The following is a 26,496-nucleotide window of genomic DNA, read 5'->3' as shown; positions in this document are numbered from 1 at the left end:
GCAATTTTAAGTTTATTTGTGTAGTGATAGTTTAATCTGTAGTGTATGTTTGCCATCGATTCACAAAAATTTATGAATCTTTTAAAAAAGGAGTGCAGTATTGCGTACAGAAAGACTTCTGTACTTCCACGAATAGATATTATGGCTTATTGCGCCCAAACGGAAGCAAAAGCCAATATTAGAGAAAGAGAGAGAAATGTAATTATTATATTTTGCGAGTTCATGCAATTTCTTAAGTTTCTTTGGTGTACATTTTCATCGTTAATACGTGTTTCACAATTTGTTTATTCTTTTCATATCAAAGAGTGTATTATATCAGTTAGTGATAGACCCAAGACATGAGTGCTGTGTAAATAAATGTCTGAACAAGTATCAGCAATTATAATATTGAATTATACATGTATTTGCTGAAGGTGAACCTCTATGAATTGATTTTGTATTTACTTTTTCCATCCGTGTATTAATACTTTTTTACTGAATATAATATTTTCTTGTTCATGTCAGAACAATTCCTTTTATTTTATGAAAACGACCCATAGCTCGCACATTGTTTTCAATACTTGATGAGACATTGTAAGAATGTTTCAAATTTCACTTTAAATATTACATTTCGATACTTGATAAGTACCCTTTTTAATCAAAATTTTTCCCCATATTAGATTTTGGAAGAATAAAAATGAAATATACTTGTTTTCTTCGAAATGTACAAGCTCCTGTTGAGCAATTCTGTCAAAAAAGTACTACCATCATTTCAATGAATATAAATGTAAATTTCCATGTGCTGTAATGAATCCCTCTACGTATGTAAAAAAAGTTTCATAAATCTAATCAAAAAAATCTTATAGAGACATTAATAAATATTTTTTTTTAATATGGAAGGTAGTGTTGAAATAATAAGTGGTAAAATTTCCTTTCTCTTCGCTATCTCTTCATCAGCAAAATACTTACTGTAAAAGTGTTAATTGAAAAGAGACAAGTCCTTAACCTCCCTTTGAAATTATACTTATTGCTTGCGTAGTTTGGGTCTACGAATGATGAGGAGATGGAAACAACAGTTTGTCACAATTTCGAAGAGAGTAAAAATCAATGGAGTGGTAAGCAAATGTTTAACATATTTCATTTCAACATCAGGAGTCTAAACAAAAATTTTGATGAACTTCTGATATACTTGGAAAATATACAAACAAAAAATATGGATATAATAATCTTATCTGAAACGTGGATACTGCAAGACTTCGAAAACTTTAAAATCCCAAATTTTGATATTCTATATAATAAATCACAGTTTAACCAAAACGATGGTGTAATAGTATATATAAATAGTAATATTATGTACTCAACAACCATAAAGCACTTATCTGAAGTGAACCTAATAGAAATCTCATATAAAATCAATAACATCACATACTCACTAACATGCTCCTATAGGCCCCCCTCAACAAATCTGGATATGTATCTCTCAGATCTAGAAAGTTACTTTTCAACCCAAAATATGAGCGATGTGAACATATTCATGGGCGACATAAATGTAAATATTTTGAACTTAACAGAAACTACGGTTAACAGATACATATGCATGCTGGCAGAGGCAGGATTTTTTTCTTTTTTAAACAAGCCAACGAGAGGTCTAAGTTTGATCGATCACATATATATTAAAATTATGAACAAAAATATATATAGAAAAATGGATATAAAGACTTATATTTTCAAAACTGACATAAGTGACCATGATACTTTACTACTTTCCATTAAAACTGAATTGAATATGAATAAAAAAAAATCCAAAGACGAAACTCCCGCGATACCCAATTCCTACGTCAACAACAATAAATTGAAACACTCCTTGTGCAATGAAACTTGGGAAAGAGTATTCCAAACAGATGCACCGGAACTAGCTTTCACATGCTTTATTAACCAAGTATTACTACATATCGATAGTAGTACACAAATTAAATCAAATAATACACGAAAACATACCAAATTGAAATCTTGGATAACGCTCGGCTTACTCAACTCAATAAAGCATAGGGACTACCTCAAACAAAAATCAGTAAAGAGTCCTTCAGAAGAACATAAAAATAAATACAAACGCTACAGAAACTTTTTATGTAACTTAATCAGGACAACAAAAAACGAATATTACAAAAATAAAATTAATAACGCCGGAAAAAATACTAAGAAAATTTGGGAAACTATTAAAGATATTACAAATGAAAATACTCTCTGTAAATCCCGGAAATTTGACATAATTAACGACAGTAACCAAATATGTAGCTCAGATAAAGAAGTAGCAGATGAATTCAACTCCTTCTTCATAAATGTAGGTGAAAACATGTCGAAAAAAATAGAAAAACCGGCCCAGCCAACATCGGAAATTAAAAGAAGCATTAAAAACTCGTTATTCTTGCACGCTGTAACTGAAACTGAAATTATGAATATAATCTCCGGTTTGAAAAACAATACTTCACCTGGTCCAGATAAAATTTCAGTATTCTTCGTAAAAACATTTCAAATCTATCTATTAAAGCCATTATGTCATATCTTCAACTCAATTTTTTTGACTGGTAAAATTCCTTCCGCTTTCAAAGACTCTATCACAACTCCGATTTATAAATCTGGGGATAAACATAAAACAAATAACTACAGACCAATAACAGTTATTAATAACTTTGCTAAAATATTTGAAAAGATCTTAAAAAATAGACTGGTTGATTACTGTAACATAAATGGGATCCTCTCCAAATCTCAATATGGATTCAGAGAAAATTTATCGACTGAAGGAGCAGTTTTTGAATTGGCAAATAATGTTTTCAATAGTTTTCAGGATCAGGCAAAATGCATCACTGTATTTTTAGACTTAGCCAAGGCATTCGACACCGTCAATCATGATATCCTCTTTCAGCGGTTACAGGACATTGGAGTTAGAGGAATGCCTCTCGAAATTTTCAAAGATTACTTATCTAACAGAATTCAGATAGTTAAAATTATTGATTCATATAGTAATCAGCTACCCGTCAGCATGGGCGTACCTCAGGGAACAGTATTAGGCCCTATTTTATTTTTGCTTTATGTAAACAATATTTTTAATATCAGCAATTTTGAAGGAAAACTATTATCCTACGCCGATGATACTGCGGTAGTATTTGTGGGACGAACTTGGAATGAAACATATGAAAACGCAAACAAAGGAATGAAATCGATATATAATTGGCTAAATAATAATCTATTGAGTCTTAACATAGATAAAACTAAATTTATAACTTTCACTTCAACAAGAAAAGATCAACCTGACGAAAACTTCATTAAGATTCACAAATTTACGTGTACAGAAAACCAAAACTGTGGATGTTCCCGAATATATAAAACAAATTCTATCAGATATTTAGGTGTCATGATCGACCAATTTCTACGCTGGAATGATCACATAGATCACATAGTGAAAAAACTTCGCAAACTGATTTGGAAATTTTACCAACTAAGAAGTATCCTAAGTAGAGATGTCATACTGACGGTGTACGGTGCCTTGGTGGAGTCGATGATTAGATACTGCATCTTAGTATGGGGTGGCTTATTCAAAACATCACTACATAATCTTGATGTTATACAAAATACATTGATCAAAATCGCATTGAAAAAGGATAGAAGATATTCTACAGAGTTACTTTATGAACAAAGTGGTTTGTTCAAAGTCAGAAAATTATACGCTCATCAATGTTTATTATGGATTTGTAGGAACCCCATTAACAGCATTTCACATAAATATAATACGCGAATGACCTCCAACCAAGCAATTACCATACCACGCTGTAGATTGAGTCATAACCAGAAATTTGTGACATATTTTGGCCCGAAATTATACAATAAGCTACCACTCCATTTGAAGAATATTAATAATTATCATAAATTGAAGAAGGAACTGAAAGTTTTCATCAGAAATCATTATGATCAATTGCAGGATATCTTTGAAAATGTTTGAGCTAAATTACCTGCTCTCTCTTTCTCTCTTCTTATTTCCTCACTATACCCATCATTCTCCAACTGCGGTTTTTAACCTAGTGAGGTGGATAGTATTATGTAACCAAACGACCTATTTTAGTTTTTTCTTTTTTTGTAATTATTTTATTATACATTATATAACACACCTTACATCAGTCTGTAGCCACGACACAAACCTAGCTTAGGTGGCTACAGATTGTGTAATATATGGTTATATGATAAGACATTTGAATTGTAAATCGTAATTGAATTGAAATGTAAATCGCACGGAAAACAAATCATGTAACTGAATGATTGATTGACATGAAATTGAATAAAAAATTACTTACTTACAATCAAACAGATATATTATATGTGAGCAAAGGTGTAATTTGAGTAAATTGATGGATGCAGCTGTTATTACGTGGTAGGAGATCATCATGAAAAATGAGAAATGAAACTTTCTGTTTTTTACCACTTGTATTTGTAACTATCGTTACTGTAGTTTCGTCCTACGAGGAGTTTATTGTATTCATTTGAAAATGTCCGTATAGGACTAAACTGATGCAGTAACGTTAGTTACAAATACTAGGGGTAAAAGAACATATAAAGTTTTATTTCTCATTTTTTGTGTAATTTGAGCTACACAATGAAATTTGTGTTTGAAATCTTGTTGCAAGTTCTTGAGAAGCTACTTTTGCAATATAATGTAATTGCGCTACGACATATTTCTATCCAATTCGACATTATTATTCGATGATGCGGGCAGTGTCCTGTACCCTGGCGATGTTATGATTCTGGCACATTCATCTTCGTCACCATGAATCGAAATCTCGACAAGTACGATCATCTTCGGTGTAATACTTCGACAATTGATAAATCTCGTTCTGAATGAATAATATTAAAAACTCCAACCAGGACTCCTATTTATCACCTATTACTTATATTCAAGATCATTGGACAATGAATTTGACCAAAAATATTGCAGTTCCCGACATAAGGAGCCACAAATGTCAATCGAAAATTATGACATTTTGCAAACCCTCCTATATATAGTAACGCTAGTTCATCTCCCCTGGCCGAGTAGCCCTGGCAGCGTGGGATATTTTAAGAAAAAAGAAGAACAGTTTTGGGACACATCTCTAAAAACTGGTCTTCTGTCACATATCACAAATACAACTAGTTGTTTTTGTCAACGCCAAATGTCAACTTCATTTTAGTTCATCCGTATTTTCTAGATTGCTTTGTGCTTTTTTGGTGAAAACTTCTTGTTGTAGATACTTTTGTGTAGAATATTCGTAGAGAGGTTTCCATCAAATTCTGTATTGATCGAAGTTCAAAACATTTATAAATTTAATACTGAATAGCTATTTTTGTTGAATAATGTTCAACTGTCAACAAGGTCAGTCATTATGACAGAGCTAGTCGGGAGATTGATTTGATTTTCTCATGATCGTGTCCATTCAAAAGTAGTTTCTTCCATTAGAAGTGAAAAATATGGCAGATAGTAAGATTATTATTAGTAGGCCAAATTCTTCAAGTCCTCCCCCAAACTGTGCTATTTGCTTGGGAACTTTTACAAATAAATGTTTCTCTGACTCATGTATGCACCAGTTTTGTTTTAAATGTCTTTTGGAGTGGTCTAAGGTAGGTTTCAATTCATGAGTTGATCTTTAAAACAAGAATACTTTCTAAACAGTTGGATTTCACAGATTAAACCAGAATGTCCACTTTGCAAACAGTCTTTCAGAAGAATAATACATAATGTTAAAAGCAATGATGAGTATGATGAACATGTAGTGGAAATTACTCCTCCGGACGGGATCCATATTATAGATAATGAAGAGTATTTGTTTGTCCCTATTGGAAATCCTCAACCTTCTACAAGACATCACTTCCATTTCAGGTGAGTTGGCAAATATATAAAAAATTAAAGTTGTTTAGAAAGAAACAGTTTTGGCTTTCTACTTCTCCATGTTGTAGATCATGCAAAGAAGTAGCTTTCAGGCAAACTAGAAGAAAAACCCTATTGGAATGACCACTTTCTTACAAACATTGAATTGCAAGAAATACAAAAGTAGTTTTAAAAGAACTACTTTTGTATGAACATTAAATTACAAAAAAACTCTTTTTCCTATTCGGTTTGTACTACAAACATTCGTTATGAAATTGATTCTGATATCATTAATAGTATCGCTACACAATATAGTATATGAAAGAGGTAAAATTTCATTTTATGGAACACTGTCTCTCATTGGTGGACATCAGATGTTTCGGAATATGACATTTTCCTTAATGCGTCTTCAGTAACAATCTGGATAACATTACCATTCATTCGCTTATTTGCTTTAGTCCCAGCCATAGGTATTTCGTTTAAATTGAAAGGGGCATATTTTTAGGAGATATTAATTTTATGAAAGATTTTGGCTTTCTAAGCCAAGATGAATTAATTTCAAAATGAACTATTTACATAGTAATGAAGATCATGCAAGGAAATGCACTAAGAGTAAACTTTATAAAATTCATTGTTAAACTCAAATTCAAAATTTGAAACTTCTAAAATTTGTAAATTTTTCAATTAAGAGCAATGTTTACTTTTTTCTCTACATCTCCTTTTCCTGTCTTTTGGGTGTGTAGTTTTATAAAATCTATGTAAAAGCTGGCTTAAAACAAGATATTGATGACTATGGAGGATATAGAATAAAGAAAAAACTTTTGTCCAATTCATTCATAAGTTTACGGCTGGTTTCAGTTTGTTGGACCATTATTAAGTAACTGATACTTTTTGTCAAAACAAGTCAGGTACCTGTAATAGGTACCTAAAATAACAAATGTTACCTGAATTATCAATACCAATACTACAACAATAACTAATTATCTTCATGATTACCAACTGTTGATCCCCAATAACCCCAAGAGAGCTGCAGCTCTCCCATTTTGAATTTTTGGTAGGTAGAAAAAATCCACAAGTAAGTTCTTGGGTATCAATAGTTGGTAATCATGATATATTATAGAAGATATTCTTGTATTTTTTATCGACATTTTAGGTTTTTTCACCTTCTGAAACAAATGAAAAATATAATGGAGAACTTTATACAAGTGTCAACTTCTTTGACAGATGTCAAAGGAGTTGAGAAGTAAATAATCAGCAAAGGAATGACTGCATATCTATTTGAATTTTTTGACCATTTCTGAAGATGGAAGCAGATTTTGGCCTCCGAAACGTAAAGAAAAGTATTGTATTATTTCTTAGCAATTTTTTTGATAGGCAAAATTGTTAACTACGACAAGTTACTGATAAATGGAACATTTTTCTTTATGGAAAATTCTTTGATTTTATGTAGTAGCTTATCGGGTAAACTAAAAACTTTGCCCTTTCTACACTTGTATAATGTTCTCCATCATTATACGGTAGCCAAGCGGTTCGGCGTGGGTGATTTGTTCACTCACTCGAATTGACTGCCGTGTTGGTCGGTGGTTCAAGCCCTAGTCTGAACGATTAATCTTCACTTGTTATCGTCCAACCCGTGTTAGGAATCACACGTTAAAAGGTAAGAAATCGTTATTCCTTAGCTCGCACAAGTTTCGACTTCTGAGGGTTGTCTTTCATAGGGGTGCGACAGCTGGTTAACGGAAAAACAGATTTTTTTTAAAAACAGATTATTTTCATATTTTTCAGATTGTGGAAGGTGAAAATACCCAAAAAAGGTCGATAAAAAACGGATTTTCTTCCACAAAAAATGACTTTTGTTCAATATTCTTGTTGTATTGCTATTGATAATTCAGGTAACGTTTGTTATTTCAGGATTGTATTATTGTATATTTAAGGACTTGTCTTGACAAAATGTATCAGTTTCTTGAGAATTATCTTACAAACTGAAACAAATAATAAACTTAGTATCCTATATTCAATATGAATTTCTACAAACTAAATAAGTCATCAATCGAACAAGACTATAGAGAAATTGACATCCTATTGAAAATTCTGGAACTTGATTAACAGTTTAGAAACATAGTCATTAATCAGTAGCATGCTTCCTCCAGAATGAATCAACATTAACAATTACATCAATTTATCAAAATTATGTCAGTAATGCCTTTGATAACAAAGTGTAAGAGTTGATTTCACTTACACAGATTATGCTAAAGCAATTACTGGAAATCTTTTAATTTGGTTTCAGAGGTATTTGTCCAACATTACTTGTAGTGCTAAAATCCGTAGTGAATTTCCACAACAGTTATGGTGACATTTGGAATTAAAGATTTTGCTCTAGGTCCCTTTATTTCAATATATTTATCCCAGAAAACATCAACACATTGGTTTTTCTATCACGTTTCCTTTATTATATAACCAAAAATAAAGTCTTTATTTGAATGAAAAAAATCAATGACTTTTTATAAAAAATATGTTTGCTAAAATATGTTTGAACTTCTGTTGGCTAATGTGATATGATTTGAAATCTCTAGAATAAAAAATGAAAATGAAAGTTGAAAAATAGCTGAAACTAACAATTAAAATAAAATGAAAATTAAAAATTGAAAGTTTTCAAGCCAAGTTACCTCGCGACGTTTCGATTGTTATTATCCACAATCGTCAGGCATACAGGATTATCGGTAATATTACAGTCTTTGTCATCAGCAGTTTCACTTTCAATTCCATGTTGCTTCTTCAACCTATTATTGGTAATAGGTTTTGTCGGGCAGATCTCGCAATTACTATTCTCTGTCATATGTTGTTGGAGAGCCACATTATATTTATATGTTTTTGATTCGATGTTTCTATGGTTGTATGTTGATATATATTGTCAAGTTCAGTTGTTATATTTTTACTAGAAATAAAAATTATAAAAAGTCTCCATAAAGTTCTCATAATAAATATAAAGTATCTTCAAACAAGTTATGGGCCCAGGCACGTTTCAGTAAAACTGGCATATATAAGTAAAACTGTTGTTGATATGGATGTGACAAAATTCAACATAGTCAGGCTGAATAGCAATAATTACCAAATATGGAAATACAACGTTGAAATGCTTCTACTGAAAGAAGAACTATGGAGCACAGTCACTCAAAACCCACCTGAACAAAAGAACAGTGATTGGGATGCAAACGATGGTAAAGCGAGAGCTACAATTGGTTTATTAATCGAAGATTCACAAGTGATACATGTTAAGAATTGTAAAACAGCCAAAGAAGCTTGGGAAAATTTAAGGAATCAATATGAAAAACCAACTCTCACCAATAAAGTTTTTCTGCTGAAGCGGTTATGTAAAACAACATTACCTGAAAATGGTCATGGAAAAGCACATAGCTAATATGATGAGCATTATCGATCAGTTAGTCACATTGGGAGAAAATCTAGCAGAAAATCTACAAGTAGCACTACTTTTATGCAGTCTCTCAGAAAGCTATGAAAATCTGGTAACAGCATTAGAAGGTAGGGCAGAGTGTGATCTGACTCTAGAAATGGTAAAAGGCAAATTAGTACAGGAGTATCATAGGCGGAAGGAGAATTCCACATCAACTAGTGAAATGGCTCTAAAAGTTTACAAGAAAGGGTCTGTTAAAAAGGCATTCGAGCACTGCAACTCGAAAAATGTGATATGTCATTTCTGTAAGAAAATTGGACATATGAAGAAAGATTGTTTTTATTATAAGAAATCAAAAAGACAATCAAATACAGCCAATGTAGTTTCTACAGATAATGAAGAAACTGAAGAAAACACTCATGTTTGCTTTAACGTTAGTGATAAAGCTCAAGCTCATGAATGGTATATAGACTCTGGAGCAAGTAGTCATATGACAAACAATAAGGATTTTTTCAAGCATTTCAAGGATTCGCTGAGTGAAGTTGAATTAGCTGACTGTAGAAAAGTTCGTTCTTATGGTGTAGGAACTGGACAGTTAACTTGTATTCTGGATGACAATAAGAAAACAGAAATCACAGTGAAGGACACCCTTTATGTACCCGAGCTCGGTACAAGTTTACTTTCGGTCAAGAAATTAACACTTCTTGGATTCAAAGTCGAATTTGATAAGGAGCATTGTTTCATCAAATCAAATAATACAGTTGTTGCTCAAGGAACGCTGGTTGGTAATTTATATAAACTAAATCAGTACAATTCAGCAATGACTGTATGGGAAGGCTGTAATGACGGCTGCATTCATTTATGGCACAAAAGGTTTGGCCACCGTGATTCTACCATTATACGAGAAATTACAAATAAAAACATGGTGAATGGAATGAAAATCAAAAATTGTGGACGTTTATTGACATGTGAAACTTGCATTAAAGGTAAACTGTCAAGAAAATCATTCTCAAAGAAATCTTTGACAAAATCTACCAAAGTATTGGATTTCGTGCATACTGATGTTTGTGGTCCCATGCGTACTATAACTCCTGGAGGAAAGAAGTATATACTCACCTTCATAGACGATCATAGTAGATATTCCATTATTTATCTTCTCAGTCAGAAATCCGAAGTATCAGAGAAACTTCAAGATTACGTCAGAATGGTTGAAAATAAATTCGGCAGAAAACCAAAAATCATCAGATCTGACAGAGGAGGCGAGTATATGAACACAGAAGTTAGGAATTTCCTGAAAAATGAAGGTATAGAAATGCAACTCACGGCGCCATATTCAAGTCAGCAGAATGGTGTAGCTGAACGAAAGAATAGATATTTAACAGAGATGGTCAGGTGCATGTTAATTGATGCTGATCTACCAAATACTTATTGGGGCGAAGCAACCATGACAGCAAATTTACTTGAAAATTTGGTTCTAACAAGGTCAACCAATAGGACCCCCTTTGAAGTATGGCACGGGAAGAAACCAAAAGTAAATCACATCAAAACCTTTGGCAGTATTGTTTATGCACATATTCCTAAAGAAAAACGCCATAAATTAAGTGAAAAGGCAAAGAAGTTCTTATTAGTCGGTTACGAAGCTGGTTCCAAAGCATATAGACTTCTTGACAGAACCACTGGAAAAATCACCATTAGCAGAGATGTACATATTTTAGAAGAAGCTCATAGCGGATTTCATCAAATGAACGAGTTTCAAAACACTAAAAATAGAAGTGATTGTGAATGTCAAAATGACAGCAGTGAAGTTGAAATATCATTTTGTCAAAAATCTACAACTTCTGATGGAAATATTCATGTAAACGCCGAATTTCCAACAGAAAATATTGAAGAATACTCTGCAGAAATGACTGATGAAGAGACTGGTATCCAGAAAGTTGAAGAAAGTGTAACCTCGAAAGAAAGTAATGCGGAAATCCAAGATGAAGTTCACGGTTTGAGAAGATCACAAAGAATAAATAAAGGTGTTCCAGCCAAGAAATATTCTGAAGAATTTTCAGTGGAAAACATTCAAACCGAGCCAAAGTGTAGAAATGAAGCTCTACAGAGGAGAGATGCGAACAAATGGATCGAGGCTATGGACGAAGAAATACGTTCCATGAAAGATAATAATACTTGGACATTGACTGAATTACCACCAGATAAAACGGCAATTGGAAGCAAATGGATTTTTAAATTAAAAACCTATAATCAAGGCAATATATCCAGATATAAAGCAAGGATTGTTGCTCAGGATTTTTCTCAAAAATATGGTCTTGATTATGACGAAGTTTTTGCTCCAGTTGTCAAACAAACAACATTGCGTCTTCTCTTAACCATTGCTGGGAGGAAGAAAATGCACGTTCATCATTATGACTTCAAAACGGCTTTCCTAAATGCGGATTTGAATGAAGTAATATACCTGAAACAACCCCAAGGCTATATTGAAGAAGAACAAAAACATTTGGTCTGCAAATTGAATAAAACTATATATGGATTAAAATAATCAGCTCGATGTTTGTAGATACTTTATATTTATGATGAGAACTTTATGGAGACTTTTTATAATTTTTATTTCTAGTAAAAATATAACAACTGAACTTGACAATATATATCAACATACAACCATAGAAACATCGAATCAAAAACATATAAATATAATATGGCTCAAATTCATTTTTGTTGTTAATCTCCAACACCCCTTCTCAACAATAATGAATTTTCTGTCTTCAATCCAATCAAACTTCTTAATGTTGACAACTTTTCAGGCCCAAGTGGTTTTGTCAGAAAATCAGCCAACATCGAACTGGTCGGACAATACTGAAAATTAATTTTGTTTTTCTGCTTCAGATCTTTGATAAAATTGTATTTCGTTTCTATATGTTTTGTCCTGTCACTCATTTTGCCACTGTCCAATCATTTTAAGACATGATTGATTGTCTTCGAAAATAATCGTCTCTGCGATCTCGATTTGAAAATCTTGAAAAAGTCCTGTCAAATATATGGTCTGTTGACAAGCTTCTGACAGGGAGATGAATTCGGCCTCGGTAGATGAAAGTGCCATACAAGTTTGCTTTTTACATTGCCAATCGAACATCGCTCCCATGTATTTGAATAAATATCCACTATTTGACTTTCTGTCAGTTTTATCTCCAGCCCAGTCAGCGTCGCAAAAACCGTATAAAATATTATTTCCTTCTGAAAGATTTCCCAACTTGATTTCTATATTCAGAGTTCCTTTAAGATATTTCATGATCCGTTTTACTTCTGTCCAGTCGTATTTATGAGGTTAGACCTGAACATTAATCTTTTGTTTAGGTTGACCCCCCAAGTATCTAGCTTTGTTGGTCCACGGAATATTTGTCCATTGAAGATGACCTTTCCGTCTGGATATACCATCCTCCGGGTGAACAGTATTGCCTGACTCTTCTCAGGGTTTATACTGATCTTCCATAGGTTGGCCCATTCCTCTAATCTATCCGAGAGATGACTATTTATAGGTCATTCGAGTGCTTTCAACTATCCCCTCTTCCCCCTCTCCGTTTCACCGGTTTAGCGGGAGATGGCCATTTGGCGGCAGTTGACTGTTTTCCGCTTTATTATGGGTTTCCATATGTTGCTTATCTCTACGCTAGCTTGGCTGAATGCGTCGTTGGACAACAGCTTCTTTCAATTTTCTCCTAAATCAGCGTTTCTTCCTGTGGATGATCTCAGCTTGCGACCACTTGATGCTATGTTGATGGGTCCAAACATGCTCTGCTATTCCCGACTTGTTGGTTTCTCCTCTCTGTGTGTGTTTCTTGTGCTGGGCAATGCGGACTTTCAATGGCCTCTTATTTTCACTGATATAAGATTTGTCGCACTCACAGGTAAATTCAATTCTTAGAATGAACAGTCCGAGTTTGGTGGTCTGGTTTTTGTGAGGGTGTTACGGATGATGTTTCTGAATCTAAAACATGTTCTGATGCTGTATTTGGACCCAATTCTTCTTATCCTTTACGACAATCTTCTGGTGTAGGAAAGTGCAAGCACTGGTTGTGATGGCTTCTTTTCCTTGCGAGTCACTTGCTGTCTTTTAGCCAAAGTCTGTTCTGCCTTCACTTTGGAGTAACCATTTCGTTGAAGATCTTTTTTATGATGCCTAGACCCATCAACATAACATCAAGTGGTTCCAAGCAGAGATCATCCACAGGGAGGAACACTGGTTTAAGAGAATGTTCAAAGAAGCTGCATACATGTTGTCCAATGACGCATTCAGCCAAGGTAGGAAACCCATATGTTGCGTACCCATGAAAACTCTCGCCAAATGGCCATCTCCCGCTAAACCGGTGAAGCGAAGAGAGGGAAGAAGGGATAGGTGAAAGCACTCGAATGATCCGAAGACGATTGTGGATACTAACAGTCGGAATGTCGTGATGTAACTTGGCTTGAAATCTTACAATTTTTATTTCATTTTATTTGTTCAATTTTCAATTTGTTGTTTAATTTTTATTTGTAATTTCTTTTCAGGGTGTTTTTGCTTAATATAATTGTTATCTCCAGCTATTTTTTAATTTTCATTTATTGTTTTAGAGATTTAAAATCATATCATATTAGACAATAGAAGTCCGATGTAATTAAATTCGGCCAACATATGTTTCACTGCCTATTATTAAATTCGTATCATGAAAGTTTACACAACTACGACATGTGTTTTACTATACAATAACATCTTCGGAGGTCTGAAGATTATATTGTATAGCGAAACACGTGGCGCAGGTGTGTAAAATTTCAAGTGGAAATCTCACATTGAAGTGTGTTTTTTGAATAAGTTACATTCATGTTAGAAATTGACAATGTTATTACACAAGTTAGAATCCTCTTTTTTATGAGTAGCTTTCACTACAGATAGTTTATGTCTTGAAGAGAAGAGTTATTCATAATATATGAGACAATTTCACTTACGCTTGGAATACTTCTTTTTCTCACAGATGTAGAAATTAACCATTAGAGAACTTATTTTTTCACTTTATGTGATAGTTCAATAACTTCTTGAGGATATATTGACTTTTCTAACATTGACTAAAAATAATATTCAATTGAAGATTCAAATGGCATATTTACGAGGTTTGATATAAAATCGAGCACAATTGTAATAAAGTATTTGTGATAGTCGTTCACATGTTCCTCTGTATCCCTTTTTAGTTCACATTTTCCATTTTTTTCTCTTCCTGTTATTTCCAGAACATATCATCCTCATACATTTATTTTATAACATATTATAATTTCTATCCTGTCAGAATATTCATCTTTTAGTTGAATAGTTTCAAGATAATCCATACTAACTACCTATGAGAGAAGATTGAATTATCAGCCAAGCCCACATTTATTAATGACGTTTATTCGTGATAAAATAAAATCCATACAATAATATAAGAGTTGTGTATAAAAATGAATAAACATAATAATATCCACAGAAGTATCAAACATACTTGTTTGTGGAATTACAAAAGAGACAGTCACGAAAGATAAAATATAAAACTAAGTGTAAAATAAATATACATCAATTAAAATTATACCTGATTAATTCATATTATAATAGTATAGATAAACTTGAGTATACATACATGCATTTCAATCTCTGCAGAAATCTTATATCTAATGAATAATGGATATACACATATATACATACATATACACGCATACATACGCACACACATATACATACATATATACACACACATACACAATACATACACGATACACATACATACATACATATATAAATAAGCTATTGATAATCATAATAACAATATATTTGGACAGCGGTTCAACCTTCGATTAGTATATGATTAGTGGTATTCAATCCTAATTTATAAGAAATTCGTGGCTTGTGTCAGATCAGAAAAAAAAGAGAAAACATGAAAATCGTTGGTGTGTGTAATCATGAAAGAAAAATAATTTTTTGTATCTTATCAGTAATTTTACAACAAGATGTATGAGTATAAGCTTTGTATTTCAAAATCATTTGCTTGATAAGATCTTCTGTATGGGTTGATGAATGATTAATGTTTTGAAAAATGAAGCCAACAGTATGGAGTCTTTTCAAATTGGGCAATGTTAGAATGAGAGTAAACAATTTGAATAGTTTATTTCAATACATTTTTGTTCTAGAGCATATAATATAAATATGAAGATTCAGAAATTTTTTAGGACCTTTAAATTTTTTCGCGTTCAGTATTTAGTATGTTGCCTAGTTTGTGTTAGACAAATTTGTAATAATTTTTTTTCAGAACTACTTTTACTGTTGATACTCGCGGAGAACATGCCATCCAGCAAATGTTGATGACTCACCCACTCACAAATGGAGGAGGACAAGTTTCTTTGGGAGGATATCCTCCATCAAGGTAAATATGTTTACATAAACTGTAGAATGGATTCAAAACAAACACTGCTCGCAAACACCAAAACCGCAACACTCTTCTCGAGCGCGTTTCACCAACCAAGTTGACATCATCAGAAGATGAACTAGACATCAAGTCTTGGTTGGTGAAACATGCCTCAAGAAGAGAGTTACAGTTCTGGTTTTTAGGTGCAGTGTTTGTCTTGGAATATTTTTACACTTTTTGATCCTGAAATCAATTTCAAATAACAAACTCTTCTCTTTATACTAACTCCTTTGTTTGAAAATATAATCGGATATTTAAAGGCCTTCTATATAAGAAGTTGTCTGACGTACACTGCCTTTAATTTTTGAAATCTTTGAAAACAAGTATGAATTATAATCTAATTATTTCACTATCTTGAGTTCTTATCTCTGAATTTTTATGCTACTGGTATTAAAATGACAAAGCAATGATTTTATGTTGAATATTTCAATATAAATTGTGTGATATCATTAGATTTATTTTGATTACTTACCTTACCAAAACATTATATTGTTCGTCATATCTTGAATCACCTGTTCCTGCATAAGTTCTATATATAGTTCCAAGTAGTTATCAAGAATTTCTGAGTTACACTGTCACCAAATTATCTTAGAGGAATAATAGAGATAAATAATAGAAAACAGAAAATAAATAATAGAAATAAGGGTACAAAAGTGTTTTGTAAAATACCAATATGCTCATAAGCTGATCTGGTCCTCATTATACTTCGTGTCCTCGTGTATGCTTCTCACATACACTTGTTAAATGTTTTGAGATTCATTCCATTCTCACCCATCTGGATGAGACGAATATCTTCCGAAAAGAGGAAGAGAAGCAGATGAAATATCAAGATTTTCTCTTCGAACTCTGCAGGCTATTCAGACCAATATTTTAATATGGTTCTTCTGATTATTGTAGTTCTTGGTGGAATGATCTCTTGAATCTCAAGCCGGTTTGCTGCACCGAGGCCGGACAAATGCAGAAGACAAGCCTGTCATTTTTGGCTCACTGCAGCTGATCCCAATGATCACTTACTCAACAGTATGGGGAGTGGTCTTGAGTAAATGATAGTGACGGTAGCCGGTCGGGTTGACGTGGGTGGTTTGCTCCATTTACTCAATCGACCGCTGTGTGAACAGGTGGTTCAAACCGCTAGGCCGGACGATCGATTTTCACTTCCTAACGTCCAACCCGTGTTAGGAGTCACACGTTAAAAAAAAGTAAGACCTCGTTCGTCCTTAGTCGCACAAGTTTCGACTTTGGAGATGTGTCCTTCGTAAGGGGGCGACAGATGGTTAACGGAAGAGCAGATTTATAAATATAACTATCATTCAAGTTTATACAGAAAAAGTATTCATTTAACAAATTTTTAAAAATTAATATTTGTTACCATCTTACCAAGTTATATATTTTATATTCTGTCGCGTTTCTTATTTGATCTCTAATAATATTCAATGATGTGGTTACACATTAAAAATTATTCAAAAGGTAAGAATTTTTCGCATTTGTCAGATATAAAGGTGTGTAGCAAAACTGGTGCTGGCTTGGTACTAGGTAGGTTGTAGGTTTAAAGCGTAGTGAAGTTTATTTATCAAATAATAGTTTCTTTCCAACCCGTTACATTTTCATGTTACATCACATGCACATTGAATAAAAGTTGTTCCAACCAAAAGTTGACGATACTTGGTAACATTTGTTCAGCGATCCAATCAAAAAGTGTACGATTCAGAAACAGATTTCTGTATCGTCATTTCGATACTTGTCTTTGAGTAGAAATCACTTGGATTAGCTTGCGCAGTTCATTCATTCTCTTCTTTCATCTTCATTCTTTACAGGTTCATGATATTTTGATTTTGTTGTTAGTGGTATGTTTATGGTTAGTGTTTGTTTATAAAGTTATTTTGATATTTTGTGTCATTGTTGATTTTGTTCTGTGATCTTGTCAAATATGGGCGACGATAGTGACTATTCAGACTTATCTTTTTCGAATGAAGATGAATAATTGAATTAACTTATAGTTGAAAATGAAAACTATTTATGCAAAATTACCATCAGTTACAGTTATTTCATTCATCTCCATTTTTAAGAATCAACAATAAAATAAATAAATTACATGTGGCGGCATTAATATGCAATAATCCTAATAATAACCTGAAAAAGTGAAATATTTTCAAGAATATAAAGTGCCAGTTACAATGTAGTACCCAAAACCGTCCCAACCCCGCTTTAGAAAATTCTTACTAAAATTGCAGTACATAGTATGCACATGCGCTTAACAAGTTTATTTAATGATTCAGTGTAGGACTTCGGAATGATACAAAAACCGTGGTTGGAACAAACCTAATGTCAAACTGTTGTTCACATAGCAAGGTTGCCTATAATGTAAATATATAAAGTAAGTATTGGTGACATAAGTTTAACGAAATGTGGTATATATTTGAAACCAAAATATACATTTTTTGTTTATTGATGGAGAATTAGAAAGCCAAAAAGCTTTCTTTCAATTAAAAATTTCCTTTTCAATTCCTAAAACTTTTCCTTTTTCAATTCCTAAACATTTAACCTTTTCAATTCAAATGAAATTCCTATGGCTGGGATCACCTAACCATATGAAAGTGTACATGTAATGTCATTGGGACAAGAGCAGATTAGTCTCTTCCAGTGACATAAAGTCATAATGTTATGAAAGAAATAATTGCTTCATATCACATTGTGTAGTGTTCCTATGAATGATATCTGTTTCAGTTTCATAATGAATGTTTTTAGTATAAACTGAATGGGAAAAAGTTGTTTATGTGCGATTCAGTGTTCATATGAAAGGAGTACTGTGACAAAATTGGAATCAATGTCAGTTATACAGAAAATAGCTTTACGTTTTCTGTGTAAAGCAAAGACACGATATTCTTGCAGACCATTGGTTAAGGAAAAGAAAATCCTGGCTGTAACTGTAATATCCATTTTTATTATTGAAACTATATGTCTCATAGTGAAATATCAAAATCGGTTTTTAATTAGCGCAAGTGCCACTCTCCAAAAAAAAACAACTTTAGTTTGCCCATTCCAAAATATTCCCTTATTAAAGACTTTCATTTATAATGGGTTGAAAATATTCCCATCTGATAGGCGTGTCCCATAACAGGAACTTCGGGGAAGTTTTGAAGGATTTTTTTTATGAGAGAGCCCATTATAATATATCAGTACCATCAAGATACTTTTTAATTCGACTAACTCTCAATATATTTTAAGTAATCAATATTGGAAATTTTTAAAATACACTCTTATTGGCTATTTTCGTAAAATGTTGTATGTAAATACAAACTGTTTTTTTTATCTTTTTCTGTCCTTTTTTTATTGTATATACATATGTTCAGTATCTTCAGACAATAAAGCATATTTTGACTTAGACAGTTGTTTCGACAGGATTTTTCCTTTCATAGAATTTTATGTTCACGTGAAATTAGTTGTTTCATAAGGGTTTTTTTTTTCATTTTTTATCTGTAACAACATATTTTTATAAATAGTTTTTATTGTTATTATTTTTTTATTCCTTTCTGTGAAAGTTTCCCACATTTTTTATTGATAGAGAAGTAGAAAGCCAAAATATTTGTAATTTATAAAAATACTTAATTGAAGCTGAAGCGCTTCAATATTTGTACTAATTCAATTACCCTTTCTTGAGTGTCATACTATTGTCTTCGTAAATAAAGTAAATTTATCTTTGATATTAATGAGGGATAGATCATTATTGTACATCACGAACAACAATGGATCGAGAACGGAACCCCGAGGAATCCCACAAGTTACCAAATGGGATTTGGAAATCTCGTTGACCAAAACTATTTGAGCAAGATCTGACGAATATGAAATCTTTTCCAAGCAACATCTCTGAACCTATATATTTCCTATTTATGCAGGAGTATTTTATGATACACAGTCATATGCTTTGATGAGATGGCAAAACGCTCACTTGAACATATTAGGACAAATCATTATCTGATATCATGAGGGTTATTAAATTAATTCCTATTACCTAATGTTATTTGCTACCTGACTGATATTTAATCTTTATCTGTATTCTATCTGTGATTACGTAAAAGGGTGAAAAGGGTGCTGTTAGTTATGGGTTCTTTGTCGACATTCATAGAACGGCATCTAAGAATTTGTTGACATGTGTTGGTCTCAAAGGTTTCAAGCATTCCTCACTTATTCTGTGGTCGTTTTCCATAGTATGTTGAGCAACACTGGAATTTGAAACCGAATATGTTGAACATGAGTATTTTCTATTGAGACAAAAGGAATTGTCTCTCCAGGCAATCCAGATAGTTGGAGTTTAGATAACAGAAGTTATGAATAATAAGCTGTAGCTTCCTCAGTATTCTACCGAGGAAGCTACGGTGTTAGCAAAACGAGTCTAGAAATAAAAAAATTTGTGAAAATTGTTTAGTTATTATCATCAAGTAACAGGTCAGTCCATTCATAATTTATTAGAACTTTCTTTTAATTTTTCAGAGGTGTATACCATAGGAGACGTAGAGAAACTGCCACTACTAGTTTTCGTAGATCAATTTATATAAGAAATTTGTGGGTTAGCGCTCCACCAGATGTAACAGGGCGTTATAGAGATGTTTCTCCAGCATTTTACAGGTGAGTGCATATATCTGGTTGATCACCTGTCCAAACTATTGAAATCAAAATGAAATTCAGTAAAAAAAAAATAATGTGAGATTTAAAAAAACTTTCTCAAAAATTAATCACTCCCAAAAATATAACCCTTTCAATTCAAAAAAATTGTTTACAAAATCGCAAAAAGTGTTTCACTAAGTAAGATAAGATAAGAATTTGTTGCTCATCATAATACAATAGTACATAAGTAATACACAAACATAGTATGTTTTGACACATCAAACAAAAAATTCACACACTTACAGAGAAAACTAGCTACGAAGGTTCCATTTCATTAAATTGTTAAATTTTCCAAACTGTCCCAAAGACAACATTCATTTTGTAAAATGCTTGGCTTACATGTGCCCGCTTCACCTCAAATTTAAGTTTTTTAAATGAAAAGTTTTTCCACTCTTGCGGAAAAGTATAATATATTCAACTGTAAAATGCTTTGGATTGTTTTTCAGTATTCACCAAATTTATTTTAGCTGTTCTAATGATCTCTTTGCTTTAGGTGTTGTATTTGTGTATCGTTGCCCCAGTAGTGTATTTATCTTGATTTTTTTGAACGTATAATATAGCTTCAATTATATATAAACATGGGACAGTGAGAATTTCTAGTTCAATGAAAAAAAGGTTTTTCATGATTACGGTAGTTTGCTCTAACCATCTCTCTAATTATTTTTTTCTGAGATATAAAAGCTTCATTTGCTGCTGATACTGAACGCCAAAGTAATATTCCATGCTGCAAGTGAGCCTGTATTATACCAAAATACCCAATTTTGAGAACATCTCTGCTCACCACACTCCTCATTCTCCTTAGGGCGTAATAGCCTTTGAAGAGTTTTTTATTAATTTCAATGATGTGTGTTTTCCAGTTTAGATGGTTGTCTATATGAAAACCTAGTAGGCGCACACTATTGTCATTTCTTTTATTAGAATAAATTTTTTTTGGTTTTATCTTTGTTCAAACTCAGCACATTCGAATTGAAATATTGTTCACATTTTTCTTTGTTTCTTTTGTTATTTCTTTTAATATACTGGGATTTCTTGATGTAAATATAAATGAGGAATCATCTGCATTAAGAAATGTGACCGCAATGTCAACATATAATGGCAAATCATTTACATATATATAAAATAAAAGAAGAGGACCTAACACGGATCCTTGGGGAATTCCACGATGAATTTTTTCAATGTGAGATGTTATGTTATGAATAATTTATTGTCTTCTTCCGCTTAGGAAAGACTGCAATAGTTTTAACGCTAAACCTCTTATACAATAGCTTCTTCTAGTGTATTTAACATGATAATTATTTTGTAGAAATCTCATAGTAAAATTCCATTAAACATGTTTATCATGGATTTTCATCAAGTATCTGCCAATGGGGAATGTTCCTCAATTTGGGTTATTACAGCAAATGCAAGTTTAAACAAAATAAAGTTGAGTTTAATTCATGAGTTTTTCAAATTCACTTCGAAAAGTATCCAAATTGATGTTTCAAATGTTGGGTTTTAATTTTTAAAGGGATTTGTTTCTATTCTAATTCACATATTGGCAACAGCGCCTATAATCAAGTTGAAATAATTTATCTGTACCTAGATATTCTACTTTTAAAAAGGAAAATTATCTTTATAAATCAACAATTAAGGCAAAAAATAAATTATAGTTCAATACCATCTCCACAAGCCACATAAACAACAGTTGTTTTGTTATTTATTTATATAGAGGAAGATAGGTTAGGTGCACAAAATGTCATGTCACAGAATGTCTCGGAACTCGGAACATAAGTAAACAGAACAGCACGCCTCTGAAATATGTCATCTTTGTTTGTCTCATACAGGTAGATTCATTGTCCTTTATTAGCTATAACCGATGTTGCTAAATGGTGAAATAGAAACGAATCCTTTTAAATGTTGAATGCATTATTTCATTCCTCTTTTTTAAGTATTTAAATAATTTTTTAAAGAAGAAGGTTGAAATGATAAGTTTATAATGCGTTGTTTTAGAGCTCTTTTATGAAAACTACTTGATTTTCGTCAGGAAGAACATTCCTCTTTCCATCACATATAGAAATCAAAATTGTTGAATAATTAAAAGTAAGTTTAAAACAAACTTTCTGTTGAAAAACCCAGAAAACAAAAACATTATTTTTGAAAATGCCAGATTTAGTCCAAACCTACTTCATTATCATAGTTGAGTTTTTTGTTAATTTCAGTAAATATTGTTCTATTTACTTAAAACTTGTTACAAAATAATGTAATATGAAACGTCATCTTGAATAATTTTTTCCAAAGGGATTGCCCTGGTGCCCGCACAAGATTGGCACCGTGGCTAAACAGGGAGTTGAATGCAATACTCTACGAAAACACCCAGCTTGTCGTGTGGCTAGTGGATATCATCATGGATCACCTACTTCTCCACCACATATGCAGTCGTACTTTCCGCAATCTACTCTATGAATATCTGTACAACAAAACAGACCACTTCATTCATGAATTTTATAATTTCATGAGATCTCCATTTGACATGATAGGCTATGATCGAAATGTGATATATACTGAAAGGCCTCAATCCCCTCCTCCGTATGTGGTGATGTTGCAAGGTAAGGATATGTAGTATATTTAATGATGAGAAATGAAACTTTCTATGTTTTTTTTAATTTTTGTCATTTCATTTTTATTATTTAATGAATTTATAAATACAATACAAACAATAATATTCAATACAAAAACAAAACAACATAGTAAAACTGCGACTAATAAAAAAATTTCTACTTTGCAGACGAAGCTTCTGATGATGGTAATGACAGTGATGTGATTATAGTGGGTAGCATAAATCCTGAAGAACCAGTTGTTATTGACCTTGTTAACACTGATTCTGATGAGCCCATTTTAGTTTCTCCAGAAGATCCCCCGGAACCCATTCCCATCTCAGAGCACAGCTCAGAAGGAGAGGGAGGAACACGTACGCCAGTACTGCCATTGAAACTGAGACTCAAGCGCAAAAGACAGTCGAGAGAGAAAAAAAAGGAAAAACAGCTGAAAAAGAGGAGCCGTCATCATAGATCAAGGTCATCCAGCTCCAGCATTTCAAGTAGTTCTAGCAGCAGTTCTGACAATTCTCATGCAAGGTAATAATATAATTATAGAATCAATTCACGATAGTAAGTTTATTCGACACTATTTTTTGTTATTCAAGCTTTCGGAAAATTGTGAAAATTCTTAGACTGATCAGACATCTAGAACATTGAATAGTCACATTATCACTCATTTTGTTATATCTATCACATCTCAAAATCACTCTCAGTGACCTGTTCTGGAAGGTTTTTTTATCATTTCGATAAAAAACTTACAAAAGGGTACATTTAATATGCTAATTCTCTATAAAATTCTAACATAACTAATATCTTTACTCAACCAATTTTTCTTGAAATTTTTTCACGAACATAATCTAACATGATGTCCAAAAAATTTCAAATCTGAATCTACGATCACCCCTAGGTATTAAGATGTTTTAGTTCTTTCCAGAATGTAATCACCAATTTTGAAACAAGTCAGGATTAATTTCTCTTTTTTTATATCATATTGTTTGTTCATTTTCAAGTTATGTTGTTCATTCCAAATATTCAGATATTTCACAATTTCTTGAATTGGTTAAATGTCTCTCAAATGAACTTTTTGTATCTTTTCTTCCTATGCTGTAATTGGTTACTTCCAATTCAAAGTTTTCTATACCATTCTAGATCAGATCCTTTAATGAATTTAATAAAAATGATTGAAAGGTATCGCCAAAAAATTCTTGCAAACTATAATAGGGTCTCTCAATAGGAAAATCTTTAGTTGATTTTCGAAACTCAGTACAGTTTACTATGCATTTCAGGTATTTAGGAAGATGATCCTTAAGACTATACCTTAGAGAATGTTTACCTGAAGTAGAGGTAGATATGGGGAGACTCCTTGAGTGAGTGGCTCCTCTTTTTCATGTTCGTTCAAAAAGTGGAGGAGGAAAAGAGATTACATAAGCTCCCTCAAACCCACTTCAGCAAAGCTATTTGATATTTCATAAAGGTCACTCAAAGTCAAACTAAAAACGCACTCCAAAACCCTCTTTGTCCATACAACTGAAGGTCGTTCAGGGTTGAATCCTTAAATCTTCGAAATAGCCGTGTGAACCAGTGAAGGTCATTCAAGGTCAAATCCAAAACACCACCTCAAAGTAACCTTGTCTGTATTTCAAGGTCGTTTAAGGTCAAACTCAAAACACTCAAAGTCACCATGGCTACATCGTGCGACGTATGTAGAGGTCATTTCAAGGTAAAAAGTGGTGGGGGAGGTTTCGTAATCGGCTTAAACCAATTACTTGAAACTCCAAAAGTATAAAATGTTTTATTTTGAGGAATTTCCATTGTACATAATGATCATTTGAAAAAACAGATTTCTTAAAAGATATTATTTGTATGTAAAACAAATAAGTAAAAATGAAGAAAAGAGAAATGAAACTTTCTATGTTTTTTACCACTTTTATTTGTAAGTAACGTTACTGCAGTTTAGGACGAAACTGCAGTAACGTTACTGAAACTGCAACTGCAACTGAAAATGTCCTATACGGACATTTTCAAAGTGGTAAAAAACATAGAAAGTTTCATTTCTCTTTTCTTCATTATGATTTCCTACCACGTAGTAACGGCTACATCCATCAATAAGTAAAAATATTTATTCAATACAAATTCTATTCCATTATAAATAAAAAGAATTCCTATTAATTTTTGAAAATTTCAATTTCAATAAAAAAACAAAGGTTGGATGTTTATTTTATGACTAATGATATACATATTGTATTATGTTTATATAGTGGAAGAATAGCCGAATCATTTATGAAGAAATTAAAATTGAAACTTTCTATGTTTTTTACCACTTTTATTTGTAACCTAACGTTACTGCAGTTTTATCCTATAAGAACATTTTCAAACTTATACATTAAATGTACATTAAGTGTATAAGTTTGAAACATGTCCTTATAACACGAAACTTCAGTAACATTAGTTACTGCAGTTTCGTGCTACAGTTTACTGCTACATCCATCAATTTACTGAATCATTAAAGTATTTCATCTTTCAGGTACAAGAGACGAAAGAAGGTGAAGAAATTTTCAAGGAAAAGAACACCACACTCTTCTTCTTGTAGTGAGACTTTGACAAATGTTGATATTGAAAAATCCAGTTCTGATTCTGAAGATAATCTACCTCTGTCAACTTTAGCCCAAAAAAAGAAACACTTGAAAAATATGGCAAAACTCTACAAGTCTTCAAGAGAAAAATATCAGGAAGTCCCCATGAATCTAACCAAAGTTAGAGTTGAACCAGAAATTGAATCTGTGGGAAACAGCTCCAATATGCCGGGTTGCTCCAAGTATTCTTCTAATTATTCCACTTTTCAAAATGGAATGTTTGATATAAAGAAAGAAGTCAAAGAGCAACCTTCCACTTCAAATGCCAGTACTAGGTATGATAGACCTCCGGATACGGTTAATGTAAGAAAGGAAATAAAGGATTCAACTTTGGGTTCCTCGAATGCACCGACATGTTCTAAATACATTCGGTCAATTACCAACTCTTGTAATTTTCACAATGAAGATCATGGTCTGACAAGGCATGGTGAGGAATCAGGTGAAGACAATTATCCTCAAAATCTGGTTAAAAAACGACCAGAAAACAAATCCTTCGGAGTTAATAGTGGAAAGGCTTATAAAAATAACACTAACAAACGTCTCAGGAATTTAGTTATAAAAAAAGAGGATTCCAGTAACATGTGGTATTCCTACCCATATAACAACAGTTCCAGTTCTTCAGAAGATTGAGATTTACAGGAGTGGTATATACAATATTTTATGATTTTAAGTTGTACAGTTATTTATCGAAACAATTTTATATATTGTTGAACAATATTTTATAGTTCAATTGTGAATAAATTCAATTATGACTGGTATTCTATTCAGAGGACTTCTGATTTTTTTTCTCTTTGTACATGGAAAATATTTCCTGTTAATAAAGAAGGCTACACATGCAATTGTTTCAATCATCCAATTTTTCAACTTGCAAACAGTGACT

At 32.4% G+C, this 26,496-nt stretch overlaps 1 protein-coding gene across 2 annotated transcripts; it reads left to right on the top strand.

The window, feature by feature from the left end:
- The first annotated feature begins 5,160 nt into the window (after positions 1–5,160).
- Positions 5,161–26,450, top strand: LOC111507971 (uncharacterized). Of its 2 annotated transcripts, XM_074171210.1 has the most exons (7): positions 5,163–5,622; positions 5,688–5,881; positions 15,590–15,703; positions 20,234–20,368; positions 22,685–22,992; positions 23,172–23,520; positions 25,508–26,450. In XM_074171210.1, the coding sequence occupies exons 1-7, from the start codon at positions 5,473–5,475 to the stop codon at positions 26,244–26,246; spliced, it is 1,989 nt and encodes a 662-aa protein (XP_074027311.1). In that variant the 5' UTR covers positions 5,163–5,472; the 3' UTR covers positions 26,247–26,450. The 2 variants fall into 2 exon arrangements, with proteins under 2 accessions (XP_074027312.1, XP_074027311.1); XM_074171211.1 differs by lacking the exon at positions 15,590–15,703 and having other exon boundaries at positions 5,161–5,622.
- The last annotated feature ends 46 nt before the right edge of the window (positions 26,451–26,496 follow it).

Source organism: Leptinotarsa decemlineata, unplaced genomic scaffold (genome assembly GCF_025532065.1).
Source record: "Leptinotarsa decemlineata unplaced genomic scaffold, Ldec_3_MD MMD2_tig00000010_RagTag_RagTag, whole genome shotgun sequence".
Taxonomy (NCBI): Eukaryota; Metazoa; Arthropoda; class Insecta; order Coleoptera; family Chrysomelidae; genus Leptinotarsa; species Leptinotarsa decemlineata.
This window is presented reverse-complemented; position numbering and strand designations above follow the sequence as displayed.

What these genes read in the sequence shown, in the direction of transcription:
- LOC111507971 (XM_074171210.1), top strand. Translation starts at nt 5,473, where the DNA reads ATGGCAGATAGTAAGATTATTATTAGTAGGCCAAATTCTTCAAGTCCT. An exon ending in GTCTTTTGGAGTGGTCTAAG is followed by an intron (nt 5,623 to 5,687) that starts GTAGGTTTCAAT and finishes TGGATTTCACAG; the next exon opens with ATTAAACCAGAATGTCCACT. An exon ending in GTATGTGGTGATGTTGCAAG is followed by an intron (nt 22,993 to 23,171) that starts GTAAGGATATGT and finishes TCTACTTTGCAG; the next exon opens with ACGAAGCTTCTGATGATGGT.